The sequence below is a fragment of the Hippopotamus amphibius genome, chromosome 17 (genome assembly GCF_030028045.1).
Source record: "Hippopotamus amphibius kiboko isolate mHipAmp2 chromosome 17, mHipAmp2.hap2, whole genome shotgun sequence".
Classification (NCBI taxonomy): Eukaryota; Metazoa; Chordata; class Mammalia; order Artiodactyla; family Hippopotamidae; genus Hippopotamus; species Hippopotamus amphibius.
In genome coordinates, this window is record NC_080202.1 from 892,412 (window position 1) to 909,622 (window position 17,211).

Genomic DNA, 17,211 nt, shown 5'->3' on the forward strand with positions numbered 1-17,211 from the left:
CTCGCGGGGAGCCCCGCCCCCGGCGGACGGCCCCGCCCCACCTGGAGAGCGCGGGGCCGGCTCGGCTCCGCCCCCACACCTGCCCAGCCGGCCCCCGATCCGGGCGCTGCCCGCGGCGGGGCTTGTGCAGGCTCCGGCCTCTCGAGCACCACGCATGGGGGCGGAGTGGAAGCCTGGGGCTGCGTCCGTCCCAGAGGTCTCTGGACTTGGGGCGGGAGGGGACCCGGCAAACCTCCTTCTGAGATGTGCGTCCAAGTTTTAAGCCTAAGACCTGCTGTGCGGCCTCGGGCCAGTTACGTCACCACTCTGTGCCTCCGTTTCCTCCGCTGTAACGGGGTTTGGTTTGATGATGCCTCCGCACAGGCTGGCCGGAATGGTAGTGACCATGGCCGGCCGGGCCTGTGAGACGAGCCTGCCCCTTCAGTGTCCACATCAGATGGGCCTCCATGAAGAGCCTGGAAGAGGCTGGAATTTCGCACCCTGACTTAATCTGGTCTTTTCCTAGATCCAGCTGTGGGAATGACAGAAGGGCTGGCCTCCGCACCCAGGAGGACAGGAAGGCCCACCGCGTTCAGGAGCTAATCTGCACAAGGTCACACAGCCACCTCGGACAGCAAGAGGGCTGGGCCCCAAGGCTCTCTGACCCCCATCTCGGTGTCTGTCCCTAGGAGCAGCTGGGATGGGGAAGGGGCACACTGAGCTTTAGGCCTGGGCCACCTTGCCCTGGATCATGACAGGCTGGGGCCAGGTTAGAGGAGGCGGCTGGGCTGGGTAGAGGGCTGGACCCCGGGCCTTGGGTCCTGTGGATTGGGGGCAGAGCTAGGTGGCAGGGGAGGGGGTCTAATGAGGTGGATTGAGATAAACCAGAACGAACATTCAGGTACTGGACGTGTAAAGTCGTGAGCCCCCTGTCCCTGGAGGTATGCAAGCAGAGAGGCACCCTTGGGAGGGGCCGCCGAGGAGACGCATCAGAGGTCTGGATCCCCAGGCCCGCCTAGCCCTCCGCCTCAGGAAATCCAGCCATGTAAGTGCTGCTTTGCCCAGGCGCCAGATGGAGCCCGTCTGGCCACACCCTCTGATGGAGTGAAATGAGCGCCACACTTTGGAAGGGGGGGTGTCTGGGTCAAGAGAGGCCTTGGAGGCCCGAGTCCCTGGGCCTCAGCCTGGACACGCAGGGCTCTCTGTTCCCCTCTCGGAAGCGGCTGCTGTGGAAAATCACCCGGAACAGGGGTGGCCTGGCCCCGGGGGGCCTCCAAACCACGTCTGTTCCCCAGGTGGCCCTGCCCCAGGTGGCCCTGCCCCAGATGAACTTCTGCTGGGGAACAGAGGGAGCCCCGCTTCTCGCGCTCGCCTCCGGATGCCCCCGGCCCCACCGCCCCAAGGCGGAGCCAAGCCGGGGGGGCCTTGGGAACCTGGGGACTCCCCGGAACACTGCAGCCGCCCTTCCGCAGAGGGGCCTGAAGACCCCCTGCTCAGAGTCAGGCCGGGGGTCCGGGCTTCGCCCTGCCTGCCGCGTGACCGGGAGCCACTGACGCCCCCTTCCCGAGTGTCTCAGAGAGAGGACTCCCCTCCGCGGGGGCAGGCGCGGCGCGCTGGGGTCACGGTCACGGTCACGGCAGGCCTGCCTGGCCGCGCTCGGCCGCCCTCAGCGCACCTGCGGAGAGCTCGCCCGGTCAACACGCGGGCGCAACCGCGGCGGCCCGGGGCGGGGGTCCCGCCGGCTTGGACGGAACCGCCGGCCGCAGCGAAGCCTGGCCGAGGCCCCCCGCCCCGCCCCGCCCCGCCCCCCCCCGTGGGGCCCCGGCTCCGCGGCGGCCCCTCCCCCGGCGCCCCCGTCCGCGCGAACCCCCCCTCCCGCGGGGACGGCCTCCCATTTCACAGGCGGGGAGAGCGAGGCCTCGGGCACGCGCGCCGGGGGCGGCGGGGGCGCGCGGCGGCGTGGGGGCGCCGTCCGGACGAGCCCCGCCCCGGCCCGCGGCGCAGCCAATGAGCGCGCGGCTCCGGGTGGGGTGACGCGGCGTCAGCGCCCGGCTCGCGGCGGCCGGGCCACGTGCGCCGCCTGACCGCCCCGAGCGCCCCGCCTCGGGCCCCGGCGGCCCGCGTCCTGCCTGGTGCCCGGCCCGCCCGGCCCCGCGTGCCAGCCGTGAGGCCGGTTCACCTCTGCCACTCCTGCCCCAGGCGTCCGAGAGGCGCAGGGGCACCTTCTGTGGGGTCAGAGCCGTTTGGGCAGCTGTCCCGCGCGGGCAGGGCCGAGCCATGCCCTCGCTGCCCGAGCTCAGGGACGGGGGGCGGGGCGGGCACGGGGGCTGCCGGAGCTGCCGGCTCCGGGCATTGCCCCGCAGGCTCCCGGGACCCCTCTCCACTCCCGGAGCCCCCCAGCCACCCGCCTGCCCGTTTGTCCTTCGTTCTGCAGCAGCTGAGTTGGGACCTGCCCAGCTGTGGCCGAGGCAGCACCGAACCAGCAGGGAGCCAAGGGTCTCCGCCCCCCCCTCCCCCCAGTCTGGACACGATGGGACCAGATGGCCGTTGACATGGATGATTCTGGTCCTAGATGACCCCGTGTTCTCATGCCAGATTGGCCTCTGCTGTGCGCTGGGCACGTCATTTCTAGCCCTCTCTGAGCCTCTCTGGCAGTAGATCCTCCGCAGAGCTGCTTGGACCCCAAGGTCTGCTGCACAGTGAGGGGTGGGGCTTACAGGCGTGAAAGGTGAGGCATCAGCTGACCCCCCACACACACACCCACGTATACACAGGTTCTGATTTTGGGTGCATTGTCAAATGTACATTTCACCTGAAGGCTGGATTCCTGGCTTTTCTTGGAAAACGGGACAGTTGGGCAACAGCAGGCCACAACGGCCTCTGAGCATCCATCGCCTCCGTCCCTGGGACCCACCTAGGCAGGGTCCCGGAGGCACTGGGCTAACTACCCGTGACCCCATGTCTCGAGTCATCAGGGAGGTCAGGGGCCTGCCCCAGGCCTGCAGCCCCGGGCGGGGGCGGGGAGGGAACGGCGTGTCCCAGGGACTCCCATGGCGCTGAGGACCCGGAGCCCCTTAACAGAGCCCCTGAAGGCCACCCAGCAAGAGCTGGCAGGCGTTCCTCTGCAACGAACGGCATTTCTGGGTGAGTCGTGCCTGTTCAAGGCCTCGTCTGCCCACCCCGGCCCCTCAGGACCCCAAAGAGACCCTTTCCTTGGAAGAGAGGGGGGTTGTAGGAAGACTCCTCCTTGGGTGTTTCAGTGGGGGGGCGGGGGGGCAGGGGGCCACGAGCCGTGAGAGGACGCGCGGTGCTCCCACACTGCCCCCTCTCCCCACGTCTCTGGCCGCTCTCCCCGGGCCTCCCCGCCCTGCAGGCCCTGGAAGAGGGCTCCAAGGGCTTCCTGGCTACAAAGTGCCCTTGATTCCGGGAACCGGACCTGGCATAGGACCCAAGCAGCCCCTCCCCTCTGGCCCGACCAGGTGCCCCGCAGGCTCTCAGGAACAGGGGCTGAAGCCCAGGGGTGTCCTGGCAAAGTCCGTGGTGACGTCTCAGGGCCAACTCGCTGTGCACGGGTCAGGGACACGGTGCCTCGCACAGCGCTGGGGACACGCCTTCCATTCACAGGGACTGGGGACTGGGGCTGCCACACTTCGGATGCCACTCCCAGACTCTCCCCCAGTGTGGGGCGTCTGTCTCACTCCAACTGCCACCCACCTGAGCTGGTGGGGGTCCCAACGTGGCCCCCAGTCACGGGCCCACCTGCCTCCTATCGGCAGGCAGGGCAGCCCCCTCCTGAGCTACCCTCTCGGAAAGACTGTTTGGGGCGGGGTGGCTCCCGTGTCGGCCGTGGAGACGGCGTCCTCCCTTCTCCACCGCCCTGGCCTGGAGGCCCAAGGGCTGCACCTGAGTGCGGGTCCTGCAGCTGACCCCGGCAACGTCCAGGCCTTGGTCTCCTCACCTGCACGAGAGGCGAGGCAGCTGTCTCTGCATCTGTTCCAGGCTCACCCGGGGGCTTGTTGTGTCCATCCCACTGGAGGTCCATCCTTGAACGCTGGGAGGTGAAGGGACTAAAGGGCTCCCCACCTCTCCTGAGCCACCCGGAGAAGGCACAGGCCCCACAGGGCTGCCACAACCCGCCCTGCAAGGCCCCTGTGCCTCAGGGAGAGGTGTGCTTCCCAGAGGACCGCCGCCTGCCGCAGACCCAGCTCCCAGGACAGGAGAGGAGAGAAACCTTTTTAAAAGGGAGAGGGGGCTGGGGAGCAACGGCTGAAGAGTAGGGGTCTCTTTTGGGGTGACGAAAACGCTCTGAAATTGACTGTGGTGAGGGTCGCACAGCTTTGAATGCACTAGGAACTACCTAATCATACAGCCTAAATGTGTGAATTCATGTTACATGAATTACATCTCAATAAAGATGTTCCAAAAAAGGGGGGCAGTGGCTCACAAATCCAGTAGCCAGCCAAGCTTGGGGAGCCCCATGGAGGGCGCTGAGGAGGTGGCTCAGGCGTGGCTGCTCCTGGGACCTGGGAAGAGATGAGGAACCACAGCCCCTGGTCTGAGCTGTCAGGCAGGCTGTGGCAGGTTACAGCCACTCCGACGGACGCCCCCAAAGCGGGCCGTGCCCCAGGGTGGCCAAGCGTGGACAGGCACGGGGGGGAGGGGCTGGGGGGGCTTCCAGGACGGGGGCTCTTGGCCACCTGAGCGTGCGTGGGGGGCGAGCTTCCCCGGCTGCTCCCCCCAGTGGGGCCCACACCGCCCTTCGGACAGTCACCGACCGACAGAGATCACACAGCCGCAGTCTGTCTGTTTATTGTGGAGTGTCTTACATGCATGATCCCAGACTAGACAGACACATCTGGCAGGAGAGCCAGTGGGTGGACGGACACTCTGGCATTGCTGACCCCCTCCAGACCCGCTCTGCAGGCAGATACAGACAGTGACGGACCGCCAGGCTGGGGGACGTCGGGCAACAAACCTGAGAACCCTCACAAATCAAGTGCAAACTCGAGGAAATACATCCCCCCTTCCTCCAGAAGCGCCTGGAGACACGCAGTGAGACTTGGGTGGACAGCTGTTCCCTGGGCGCCCCAGCGACAGGAAGGGCTGGAGCCGGGCATGGGCAGAGGCAGGGGCCGTGGGGCACCTTCTTGGTGCACACACGCAGCGCGGGGGGCAAAGCTGGCTCTGCCCGAGCCGAGGACGGGGGAGGGGGCCCGGGCCTGATGCCAGCCGGGCAGAACACGGCCGTCCTCCACGCTGCTTCTCCCTCACGGGCCTGCAGCCCCCTGGAAACCTCCAGAAAGCTGGGCTGGACTGAGTGAGACGCGAGAGGAGGCGAAGCGGGGGTGTGGCGGCAGGAAGGAACAGAAAGAGCTGGAATCTGGGTGCCCGCTCTCCCCGCCGGGGCCTTGAGTGACAGCCCAGGCCCCAGGCCTCTTGCTCTGGATGCAGGGTGAGGAGGGGGAGGGCATCGAGCAAAGGTATGGCCCAGGGCAGCCAGCGTGGTTGCTCGCATCGAGAGGGCTGACAGACAGACAGACAGGAGAACGGACAGGTGGCCGCCTTGCCCTCTGGCCCGGCCAGCGGCGGGCGGCTGCGGTTCTGCATCCCTTGGCCCGCGTGTTGCCCGGGCCAGCTGGCCTGCGTGGCGTCTGGGGGTCCTGGGCAGGGCTGCTCTGGAGCAGGCTGGCCAGAGGCCCCCCCAGTGCCCGGGTCACACTGCACTTAGCGCTGTTTGCTGCTGCCCACTGGCCAGAAAGGCAGGAGAGGGTTAGCTTTCACATCTCAGCACACAACACAGAGAAGTTAAACACATCCCCAAGAAAATATTTTGACAAAATAAATATTGTAACCTATAATCAGGTATAATTAGTGCTTATAAGGAATCCCAGCAATAATTTAGTGTTAATTAAGTATAGACTGTATCTGTGGCCTCCAGCACTGGTGGAGAGACCAGTGGCCCGGAGGGTCTCACCCCTCGGGGCAGAAGGCTGTGGTCAGCTTTCCTTTCCAGGAGGGCGGCCCGAGCGCCGCGCCCCCAGACAGAAGCGAGCCGGCAAGAGGGGCCCCAGGGCGCCCAGGCCTCAAGACGAGAAGAGCTGAGCGGCACCCGTCTGGGGCACCTGCCTCCCGGGCCGGCCTGTGGGTGGGCACAGGCTGCTGCGCCCAGCGGGCGAGCAGAGGGGCAGCTCCGGCCGGGACGGCCAGCGAGGCCGCTTCCACCCGCTGCCCCGGCGGCCCTGCCTCCTTGAGCTGTGCCTGGCTGGCCAGCTGGGGCTGGGGGACGGCTTTACGGGGCCGCCCCGGGCAGGCGCGTGTCCCTGCTTCACCCTCCACAGGGAGACCCCGCGCTCCCTGCCTTCACAGGGTGGGAGGCTGGCTCCGCCCTCCGCGGACGTTGCGCTGGCCACAGCGGCTCCCGTGGGGCTGACGCCCGAGGCACACGGTGCCCCGCGGGCTGGCAAGGTGGCCCCTGCCCCCAGGGACACCCCCCCCCCCCCGTCTGCGCCAAAGGCCTGGGGGTTCCAACCGGGGTCGCCGGGCACAACTGGCCCCCCAGCACCTCCTCTGCAGCTCAGGTCAGCCGACGTCAGACCTCTCAGCATCCAAGGCAGCCTCGGGGCCCGTCCCTGGAGACGGTGAGGAGAGGGGGTGCAGCTGGTGGAGAGCTGGGCCGGGCAGGGTGCAGGCGGGCTGGCCCAGCTCCGCAGGGGGCTTCCTGGTGTCCTCTGAGGAGCTCCGTGTGACGGCCCAACCATACCCTCCAGAGGAAGATGTGGGGGGCCAGGCTCGGTGCGGGTCCTGGGCGGGTGGGCAGCACCCGGCTCTCCACCACCCCTGCTCCTGCTGGTGCCCCGCGCAGCCCTCCAGCCCTGTCCTGAACACTGCCCGTGGAGCCCACGGCACTGGTCCCATCCGGGTCAGGCCCAAACTCTTCCCCCTACTTGGGGTCCCAGGGGGGAAGGGCTGAGCACCCTGCGGGCCAGGAACACCAGGTGGCCCGGCCAGGCTTTGCTGCGATGCCCGGGCAGCGCGTGCTGGAACGCCGACCTGGGCCGGGGCAGCAGCACGTCCGCTCTTCTGGGCCACAGCACAGGCGGCTCAGGCTGGACTGGGCTTGGGCTGAGCGGCGCACGTCCTGCCCGTGGCCGAGACACCAGCGAGGACCCAGAGAGGGAATGGGTGTCACCAGCCCCCTCTGGGTTGGCTGGAAGCGGAGTCTGGGGTAGGAAGAGGTCAGGCTTCAGGACCGTCTGCCGGGGAGGCTGAGGCCCGCCCGGGGTGGGGGGCACAGGGGCCTTTGAGCCGCGCTGGCCACTCGGTCCCTGGGATCTGGCTCGTGGTGCAGAACCACCTGCTGCCGGGCCCTGGAGGTGGAGGCGCAGAGGCTGCCCCAGGCCAGGCCGAAGCAGCAACACGCAGAGCTCTCCCCAGCTGGCCCGTGCCGGCCCTCGCGGTGCAAGCGCCTCTACAGACAGGGCGGCCGCGGGACCTGCGGTGCGCGGGGGCAGCTTGGCGACCACAGCGTCATCTCTGCGTGAGCTGACTGGCCAGGGCCTGCCAGCCAGGGTTGCAAGCTGTCCTCCCGACAGCCCGTGGCTGTGCCCACACCAGGAGCGTGCAGGCCGTGGGGAGACGCGCCGGCCCCCGGCTCGGCCACTAAGCCCGCGTGGACGGGGCCTGCGCTAGCAGCTGACTGTGAAGAGACGGTCAAGCAGGCGGCAGGTGAGAGATGCCACCCGCGGGCAGCCACAGAGCCTTCTAAAGTGCCGACACTCGTGCGGGAGCAGCAGTCCGGGCAGGGAGACCAAGCCCACAGGTGCAGACCTGCCCTTTCTGGGACAGAGTAGGGCACGGAGGGCAGGAGAGCCCTGCTGAGCTGGGCAGGGGCACGCTGGGGAAGGGGCTGGGGCCTGAGCCCCTTCTCTGTGGGCAGGTGACCAGAGGAACTTTTCCTGGGAGAAAACAGCCAGAGGGAGCTGGTGGGCAGGGAGGGTGGACGTTGAGTGACGCGGTCCCACCGCCCAACAGGAGGGTGGCTGAAGCTGGTCCTGACTAGTGGGAGGCCTGGGAGCAAACACAGTGGCGTTTCCATGGAGACACAGCAGCACAGGACCAAGTGGGGGCTGGGCATGGGAGGAACGGCCAGTGCCTGGTGTGGACAGGGGGAGTGAGAGGGGACCTGCCGTGGGGGGGCCCAACCACAGGACAGCTCACAGGGCAAAGAGGGCGTCCTCCGACCGCTCCGGCTTCTTCCGGCCGGAGGGATTTGAGGCCGGAGCCGGAGCCTCTGCTGGGGGAGAGGGGAGGTCGGGAACCATTTCGGCAGCTTTGGCCCTTTCTTCCAGGAACTTATCGAACTCTGCAACACACAGCAAGGCCAGGGCTGGGGTCGGTCGCGGCTCACGTTGAGGCTCTGACACTCACATCCCACCTGCTGCCCACAAAGGACCCAGGCCCCTTTTCTCCTTTGCCGCCACCAAGGCAAGGGGGAAGCCGGGCCACAAGCCTGGGGCGGGGGCGGCAGTTAGGATTTCTGCCCCCAACTGACTTGGAGCTTCGCCATCATGCAGACCAGCACTGGAGGAAGGGCAGGGAGAGCCGGAAAGGCGAGTTCCTCCCTGAACTTGGCAGGGAAACACGGCCCCCCCACACCCCGCAAGCAGGGCTCTGTGCCTGCAGAGGGGCCCAGATGCATGGCCACAGGGTGCCAGGCCCAGGGCTCCCTGTGCCCTGCTGACTGCATGGCATGTGTCTTGCTTCGGCTGCACCGAGCATTTTGGGGGGGGGGGTGTGTGGCTGGTCAGGAGTGCAGGTTTGGGTCACGTGGACCCAGGACAGCCAACTGTGCCTACTGTTCACCAGCTGCAGCCCCTCCGTCCTCACACAGGGCCCGCCGCCGGGGAGGCCCGCCCAGGCGGCACGCGGGGGTGGGGGGTGGATGGGGTGTGGAGGGGGTGGGGGCCCCCAGAGCCTGGGGTGGGCACAGCAGCGTACCTTCACTTGTGACGCCCTCCTCCAGGTCATCGCCCTTCTGTGGGGAGAGCAGAGACAGGGCATTAAGGTCCGCCCGCCCTGCTGCCTCTCCCGCCCGCGGCCACCCCAGGGCGGCACCTGAGCAAAACTTCCTACTTCCCGTCCCGACTCCTGTAAGAGCAAACTGTTGCTCTCGTCTTATTGGAGGCACAAAAACTGTTTTTAAAAAAGTAAAAATAAAAACAAAAAGTTGAGTCGGTTCTAGGTTTTGATCCTCCAGAAGGGTCAGAAAGAAAAAATTCTGCTCTGTGCAGGCTGGTTCTCCGGCTGAGCGGCGGGGCCGGCCCACAGAGCAACCAGGAGGAGGCTGAGCCCAAGGCAGGCCAGGGCCCCGGCGCACCTCCACTCGCGTCCCCTCGCGGGCGGCCACAGGCCCCGCCAGCAGCCGGGAACCGCACGAGGCCTGGACGCACAGGGCCTGACCCTGCGGGGGGGCTGCTCGGCTGGCCTCCGGGGGCGGCGCCAGCCTCCCCCTGAGCCCCTGTTCCTTCACTGAGGGGCTCTGGAGGGTCGATGCTGTTCTGGAACGTGGGGGCCACCGGGAACTCTGCAGACAGTGATGGAGAAGTGGACACAGCCTGGGCTTCCTTCCTGGCTCTGTTCCTGGCCTGCCTGGGCGGCCCCTGCCTCTCAAGCGCGGGTCCCTCTGTGAGCTGGGGGCCCTGGCCTGCCTGCTCCGGGACAGGAGCTATTTCTTTCCAGGCATTCCCTTGGGAAAGATGTAATGGGGTGTCCCTTCCTCCCCCGGCACGGCACCGGGGCGGTGGGGCGGTTTGCAGGGCAGCGTCTTCGGAAAGCCCACGTGTGGGAGGTGGGGCTGGGGGCTAGCCCGGGGCAGCAGGAGGCCCTGCTGAGGTCTGCCGTCCTGGGGAGAGGTCTCCTGAGGGGAGGCTGCAGAAGCGAGAGATGAGTTGTCCTCAGGTCAGGTGAGAGTCCCACCAGCCATGACCGTGGACAAGCACCTCCCCTCCCACGGTGCATTTCCTCACCGGCCCCGGTGTGTGTGGGGGGGGTCAGTGCTTCGCGGGGGCAGCAGGGAACCAGCCAGTGCAGCGCCCCCCCCGCCAGACCTGCTGCCACTGGCAGATGCGTGATGTCCTAACCTTCCTGCCCACCTCTGGGGTAAAGACAATGGTCCCTGGGCCACTAAATCGAAGATACCAAGAGATGCTGGGGAGGAGGGGTGACGGTGAATTAAAATTCAAACAGCCACGCGTGTCTGTGTAAGTGTCACAATTGAAAGAAAAAAATGAAAACAAAATAAAAATAAAAACAAAAATGTAAATGAACGCACAAAAACCAAAACCCAAAAGAATCCAAGCACACACAGCTGAAGTCGCAGAGTAACTGGGAAGTCAGCGTGCGTTTCGGAGGCGGTGCAGCCGTGCCCGGGCAGGTGCAGCCCCCGGAGGCGCCTGCCCGGCCCCCTCCTCGCCTCCCCGGGAGCGGCCGCGGCCCCGCCGGCCCCACGCCTGTCCTCAGAGGCGCCGCCGCCTCGCCACCCCCCACACCAGAGAGAGAAGCCGAGTCTCACCAGGTCGGTCCTGAGCCACACCTCAATGTCGTCCATGACAGAGGGCTGCACCACGGGGGTCTACGGAGGCGGCAGGCAGCGGGCAGGCAGCCCCGCAGCCAGGCAGGGAGACAGAACAGCGCACACGTCAGTCCAAGCGGCCCCACGGAACCAAGACCAAGACGTACACAGCGCAGAGCACGCGGGACGGCAGGCGGCACGCGGGTGAGGGCAGCAGCGGCTCTAGGAAGCGGGGCCAGCGGACAGGACGGGACGGGACGGGACGCGGCGGGGGGCAGTACGCGTTCTTAAGTGGATAACTTTTTGACTCGTGTGTCCACCCTCAGTCACGGGCCTCTCAGCCCTGGAGGGCTGGCCTGCAGGCCGGGGTGGAGCCCCGCCACCTGCAACAGTCCCGGCCCAGACAGGAGGGGGCGGCCACGGGCCCCGGGCGGGGCAGGCAGGGCAGAGGGCAGGTGGTCCCGGCTCCACCCACTGAAAGGATGGCGTCCTGGGGCCCTTCCACAGCAGGCCGGCACCAGCAGACACAGGCAAAAGCGAGGGCTGTGATGACAGAAGGGACGGCAGCCTTGCGTGTCTTTGTGTCTCTTTAGTGGAAAAATCACGAAGTAGCCTCAACGCAGCAGCCTCCGCGCGTCCCACCCTCTCCTCCCAGCTTTCGACAGCTGGCTGTGCCCCAGCATCGAAGAAAAGGAGCGCAACGGAGAGCGGGGGGTGGGGGGAGCGGGGGAGGGCACCCCCCAGTGCCTGGGCCCCGTCCACACCTGGGCCGCTCAAGCCAAGGGCCTGGAGATCTGTCTGGCTACAAACAGTTAAGCTGCTGTCAGACTCCGTAAGATAATAACGTGGTAAGAAGTAAAAGGAAGCGTTGGTCCCCTCGAAGCCACACGGATGAAACGCTGGCTCCCAGCCTAGAGAAACGAGCCGACAGCCCCGGATCAAGGTGACCTGCGTCCTCCCCTCGGTTGCGTCCAGAAGTCCCCCTTGGGACTCCCTCACAAGCCCACTATTTACTTCTAGAAAAGTCACCAGCACCGTGTCTGCAGCTGGGTTCATCCCAACGTCACACAGCCGGGCCAGCAGACCCCTCCTCTGGCTTCCAGGTGTGTTTCAGAGCGGCGCAGGCTGGCCTCCATCAGATTAGCCAGATTCTGTCTATGTTGCCATTTTATTTCTTTGACCTACTGGGGACTTAAAAATGTTGAAATGAAAAAATATCGAGGAGTTCAAACCACCCTGAAATGACTCATGGGGACAAGGAACACATGGTCCTCCCTCTGGGCAGGACACCGGGGGCTGCTGGCAGCACCTGGGGCCGACGTCCCTCCCCATTGAGCAGGGAGCAGCGGGCACCCAGGGCGCGACCTGCCCGTTTTACGCCTACTGGCAGGGCTTCTGCTAAATGCGTTCCCATGACAGGAGATGCCAACTTTTGTTACCGTGATGCTTTGGCCTCAGGGAGGCCTCATGCCACACGGCCAAGTTCTCAGAACCCAGCCTGGGAAGTCAGGGCGCCGTCCTCCGGGAGAAAGCCGGCAACTCCAGCTGCCGGGCCCCCCACGCCCACCGGCCTCAGCCCGCCCAGAAGGAGCAGAGATTCCTCCGGTTGCAAAGCTTGAAAAGAGACGCTAAGGGGTCAGGGGCCTTAAGCCTTCAGGTTTTGCTGGTAACTCTGTGTTACTGCTCAGAGCTGGTCCCTCAGGGGCGTGGATCGTGCCCCCGTTTTCTCCCCTGAAGGAGCTTAAGAGCCAGCACGCTCAGAAAATAAACACTGATGCATGAGAAGCTCCTCACCCCTCCAAACCGGCGCCCCCTCAGCCGGGGTGGGAGCTCGGTCCTTCCCTCTCCTCGCTGGACCTGCTCCCTCGCCAGGAGCTGCCCACCTCGGGCGGCGGGGCGCCAAGAAGCCCCAGGTCTGGGGCCTCAGCCTCATCTGTGAAATGGGTGAAGGTCCCACCACTCGTGACCCTGGGGCCCTGCAGCTCCAGCCTGGCGTTTCCATTTCTAACTGGGAAACCCAGGGATGTCGGAGCCATGGGGCCTGACCCCTGACTGAGAGGCACTGGCCAGGGCGTGGGTCACGTGGAGTCGGGTGTGGGTGACAGGAGAGCTCATGTAACGAGGTGGGGGGGGGGGACTCTGCAGGGTTGGATGCAGCGCCTGGGCTCACCAGCTGCCTGCCCAGTAATGGATGCCAGAGCACCACGCCAGGGCAAAGTACCCCCAACGACCAGGCACATCAGACACGCTAGACACACCAGGAGCCGCGGAAACCGGGGTGGGGCGGCGGGCGCTGGGCCCCGTCACTGCCCTGGCCGCCGTGGGCACGTTCCCAGGCCCAAGCGGCCGCAGTGTTCTCACTCTGAGCGGCCTGGGCTCTGACGTGCCCTGGGGTGAGCATCTCCTGGGCGAGGGGTCTGCCGGGGTGGGAGCTGGAGGAGGGAGACGGAAAGGAAAACAGACGCAACAAGAAGGGTGAAGGCTGTGTGTGGGGGGACAGCCTCTGCTACAGACCAGCACCCCAACTCCCGCGCCCTGAGGGCAGGAGGGCAGCGGTGGGCGTGGCGGGGGTGGGCCTGCTGCAGGCGGGCAGCTCTGCGTGGGGGTGGGGGGGTCACGACAAAAAGGGGAGGGCGCTGCCAGGTGTGTTACCTGGGCTTTGGCGGCGGCCGTTCCTGCTGTGACCCACGCTCGTTCACCTCTCCCGGCTGCGCCCTGCATGTGGATGACAGCCTCTGGCCACAGCCGGGAGAGGCAAGAGGACTCAGGAGCTGGACAGGCCACCCGCACCGCCGTCCCCGGCAGGCTACTCGAGAAGGTTCTTGGGGCCCTCCTCCAGGGTAACCGGCCTGGTGCCGATGCTCAAGGTGCCTCCCCACAAGGAAACCTGCACCGTTTCCAATGGGGCCAGAGGGAGTGTGGCGCTCCGGTGCAATTTCCAGGGGCCGTGGACCCCGCCAAGCCCTCCCACCATCTCCCCAACGTGGGGCTCAGTCTGCAAGCCCTTTGGTCTCGCTCAATAGTACAAAAAGTTTCCAGGTAAAGAATTTGTACTTGGGAGGTTTGGAAAGACTCAGGGTTTCTACGCTATGGGAAATAAGGCAAAGCAATTAATATATGTTGTTTTAAAAAACAAAACAAAACTGCAGTCAGGCAGGTGAGACACAGGGTTAGCTGTTAGTCTTGCTTCTGAAGTCGGAGACTGGAGCTCTGGGTGGGGCCAGGTGGGCGCCTGTGTGGGCAGCATCCTTTTTTGCAGGATTAACAGGCACAAGGACACACAGCTGGACCCTCACAATTTGGCCAGTGGAGTGGACATGATCTCCAGGCGTCTGGCTCTAAGGCCACCCACACGTGTGGGCGGGAGCCCCCTCCTGGCCCCAAAGAAGCAAATGAGGAGCTGGGCTCGCCTGTGTCCCTCAAGATGGCCTTGGGGTCTGGGGCAGCAGGAGGTGCAGGCAGACGGCCCCGAGCATGCCTGGGTCAGGTGGCCCTGTGGCCCGTGTCCCTGAGTGCTGGCCACACGTTGCTTAGGCAGGTAGCCCTGTGCTGCCCGCAGGCTTGGGCACGCTGGCCCCGGCCCGGCCTGGCCCCGAGGGGTCAGTGAGTCTTCCTCCCGGCGAGCGTAGCATCCCCCGCTCCGGCCCGGTCTCTGCGGCACACAGACCCCGGTCTCCTCCGCAGAGGCTGTGGCTTTGTCAGAGGTGAAATCATTGCTGCACCACAAGCAGCCTGGATCGTGTGACCTCTCTGTGCACAGACTCGGGCCACCTGACCACAAGGCAGGAGGGACCCCCCAGGTCCCAGAACCACGGACGCTCTACCGCCCGAGGCTGTGTGCGCGATCCCCAGCTTCTTCTTAGCCTGTTCCTCAAGTGTCTGTGTGTTTCTTTAGGTCTCAGATCCTTCTGGGGGACACAGTCGGCACAATTACGGGACAAAACTCTGTGGGCCAGGACCGCCACGTGCACAGGCTGGGAGGCTTCTCTGCCCAGGTAGCTGCTGTGAGCCTGTCTTTTTAGAAACATCCCCTCCCAAGCAAAGGCCACAGTAACTTGTGCTCATCCTGGAAAAGTGAATACTGCCCAGAGCTCCAGAGACAGTAAAAGGAGGGAAGGGGCCCTCCTCTCAGTCCTGCAAACGCCCAGACCTCAGCAGAAAACCAGAGATGGTGTTTCTGGGGCTGTAAGTCTGCGGCGTAAGGAGACAGACAGGAGGGGAAGACTGGGCACCTGCCAGAGGACAGAGGGAAGCGCCGGGGGACAAGGGCTCAGCACGGCTGGGACCTCTCACCATTCCTTGGGCTATGAGCCAGCTGTCTATGGGCTCCAGGTCAGAGTCCTCACCTTTACCTCTCTTCTGGGCCGAGGACAGAAAGTCCCAGAAAGGAAAGTCACAGCAAGACCCGCAGTAAAGAAGGCAAGAGCACATGTCGTGGAAACAGAAGAGCCACCGTCAGAGTCGGGCCCCGGTGCCCCACCCCTGCAACACGTCCCTGCCTCCTGGATAAAAGTTTAGTAACGGGGATTCCAACAGGGTCCCGCGCACTCGAGCCCCCGTTCCCGCGCCCCTGGGAAACCCGTGAGGCCACAGAAGGCCAGCCAGGGCCTCCCTGCACCTGGGGCTCTCAGGGTCCCCGAGGGGCAGCTTCAAAGAACCAACTTTTACACAATCATTTCTCCTTTCTTCTTACTTCTGCTTTTTTTTTTTCCTCCTCTGTCACCTGTTTGTTCTTTTTCCAAACTCTTAACATGAATGCTGAATTTGGGGATATTGCCTTTTTTAAACGATGAAAGTATTTAAAGTTAAGACCACTGACTTGGTGGTACTGTGACCGTGTGGTGACACAATCTCTTCCCCTTTATTGTGTTCTTAATTTCTCCCGTGGCCCAGTTTTCATTTCCAGGTCAGCACTGTTTAGGACACAGGACAACATAAGCTGAAGTACAGGCCTGAAGATGCACATTAAGTGCGCATGCACACAGACACACACACACACACGCGCACGCACACACACAGCCCACAGGAACCTGGCTGCCCACGTGGCCCCGTGGAGCAGGACACCGAGCAGCTGACCTCCTGCAGGTGGAAATGCTGGAAACGGGGGCGGGCGGCCAGGCACCCCAGGGTGAAGGGCGGGAAGCTGGCCGCGTTCCTGCGCTGGACCCTGGGCCCTGGCAGCGGCAGGCAGGGGGCCGCGGCAGAAGGACACAGCCGGCCTGGGCCGGGCAGGCCCCGGGGGCAGAGGGGGAAGCGGACCAGGCCGGCCCGGCAGGGGGCCAGGAAGGGGGTCGCCTCACTGGCTCCCTGGTGCCCCGCGCTGGGGTGGGGGGGGGGCGGGGCGTGCGTCCTCAGCAACAGGAGAGCTGGCCCCGGACCCCCGGAACCGGACCCTCGCGCGGCCCGCCGCAGGGGTTCTGTGGGGGCGGGGCTCGGAGCGCGGGGGCGGGGCTCGGAGCGCGGGGGCGGGGCTCGGAGCGCGCGGCCGGGCTGGCGCTTCTGCGCCCCCTGGTGGCCGCTACGGGGGGGGACGCACGGCCCTCACCAGGCTGGCTGAGCCAGGGGGACGTGGGCACCAGGGCACCGGCTTTCTCAGGGCTGCAGCGCGGCCGCCCGCCCAGGACACTTGGACAGCGGCTGCAGGAGGCCAAGGGCTGGCGTTCAGGAAGCCAACCTCCCCTGCAGCGGACAGACGCGCACTGCCCCTTTCTAGCCCCGCAGCTGTTCTGGGGCTACTGTCCCGCCCCCTCCCCCACCCCCGCCAGCTTACATTCACTCACTCGCGGGCACAGACATTTCTCAGGCGAAAAGGGAACCACCTCACGAGAAGCTTTAGGCACAAACCCTTTTCCTTCGGGGAGGGACCTGCGATCTCACAGAGACCTGGTGGCATCTGGGGCTCCACGATGCCCCGCCTCCACCTCAAAGAACCCCCAGCCTCAGCGCTGCACCTCCCGCGCCAGCCCCATCCCCACCCGCCGCCGCGTCCCTTCTGTCAGAGCACTGCCCACCCCAGGGCACTGCCCCCTTTGGGGAGAGACCCCCTCTGGCCACAGGAGCCCTGCGCCACCACGGGGGTGGGGGGGAGACCTCCCGGGGGCGCAGCCCTGCCCGCGGCCGCTCCCTCACCGAGGGCCCTGGGCACGTCTCCGCCTCTCTGGGCCTGTTTCCTCTCGGGCGGCCTGGGAAAGCTGACAGAGGCGTCCCCCCGGGGGAGGGGGGTGACACAGGAGCTGACACGGCTCACCCTGGCCGGCCCGCCAGCCGGCTTCCCCAAAACCGCCCGCCTTCCCTCCAGGCAGAAAAGAGGGCTGGAAACCTACCACTTCAGAGCTCTGTTTCCGACCGTCTACCGCAGAAACAAGGACTCCGGCGGCCTGGGGGTCCTCACAGGCGGCCCTGGGACGGAGCAGCACAAGCAGAGTGGTCACGGAGGACGGACGGGCGGTGAGCTGCCACCGCTCTGTCCACGGCACCTTCCTCCCGCGTGCTCAGCGGCCTCGCATCTAGGTCGTGGTCTGACTGCAGCTGAAGCCACAGGCCTGGGTTTGAGCTGGCCCAGCCACTCACTCCCTCTGGGGTCTGGGACTCTGCACCTCAATGTCCCTCTTTTAAGTAACAATACGAAGCAAGCGTCTCTAAAGCTCAAGGCCAGGGTGTCA

The 17,211-nt window shown here is 65.6% G+C and overlaps 1 protein-coding gene across 19 annotated transcripts in view; it reads right to left on the reverse strand.

Moving 5' to 3' along the window:
• Positions 1-7,444: 7,444 nt before the first annotated feature.
• Positions 7,445-17,211, reverse strand: part of TOM1L2 (target of myb1 like 2 membrane trafficking protein) — a 74,131-nt gene continuing 64,364 nt past the window's right edge. For 5 of the 19 annotated variants that reach the window (XM_057714590.1, XM_057714591.1, XM_057714589.1 and 2 more), the window contains 2 exons: positions 8,977-9,013; positions 7,445-8,341 (listed from right to left, as the gene is read on the reverse strand). In XM_057714590.1, coding sequence (XP_057570573.1) covers positions 7,448-8,341; positions 8,977-9,013 — 931 coding nt within the window. In that variant the 3' untranslated portion in view covers positions 7,445-7,447. Of the gene's footprint in view, positions 8,342-8,976; positions 9,014-10,549; positions 10,610-10,660; positions 11,741-14,842; positions 14,932-14,999; positions 15,463-16,872; positions 17,078-17,211 lie in introns of those variants that run through there. The other 14 variants (XM_057714599.1, XM_057714594.1, XM_057714606.1 and 11 more) reach the window with 11 other exon arrangements.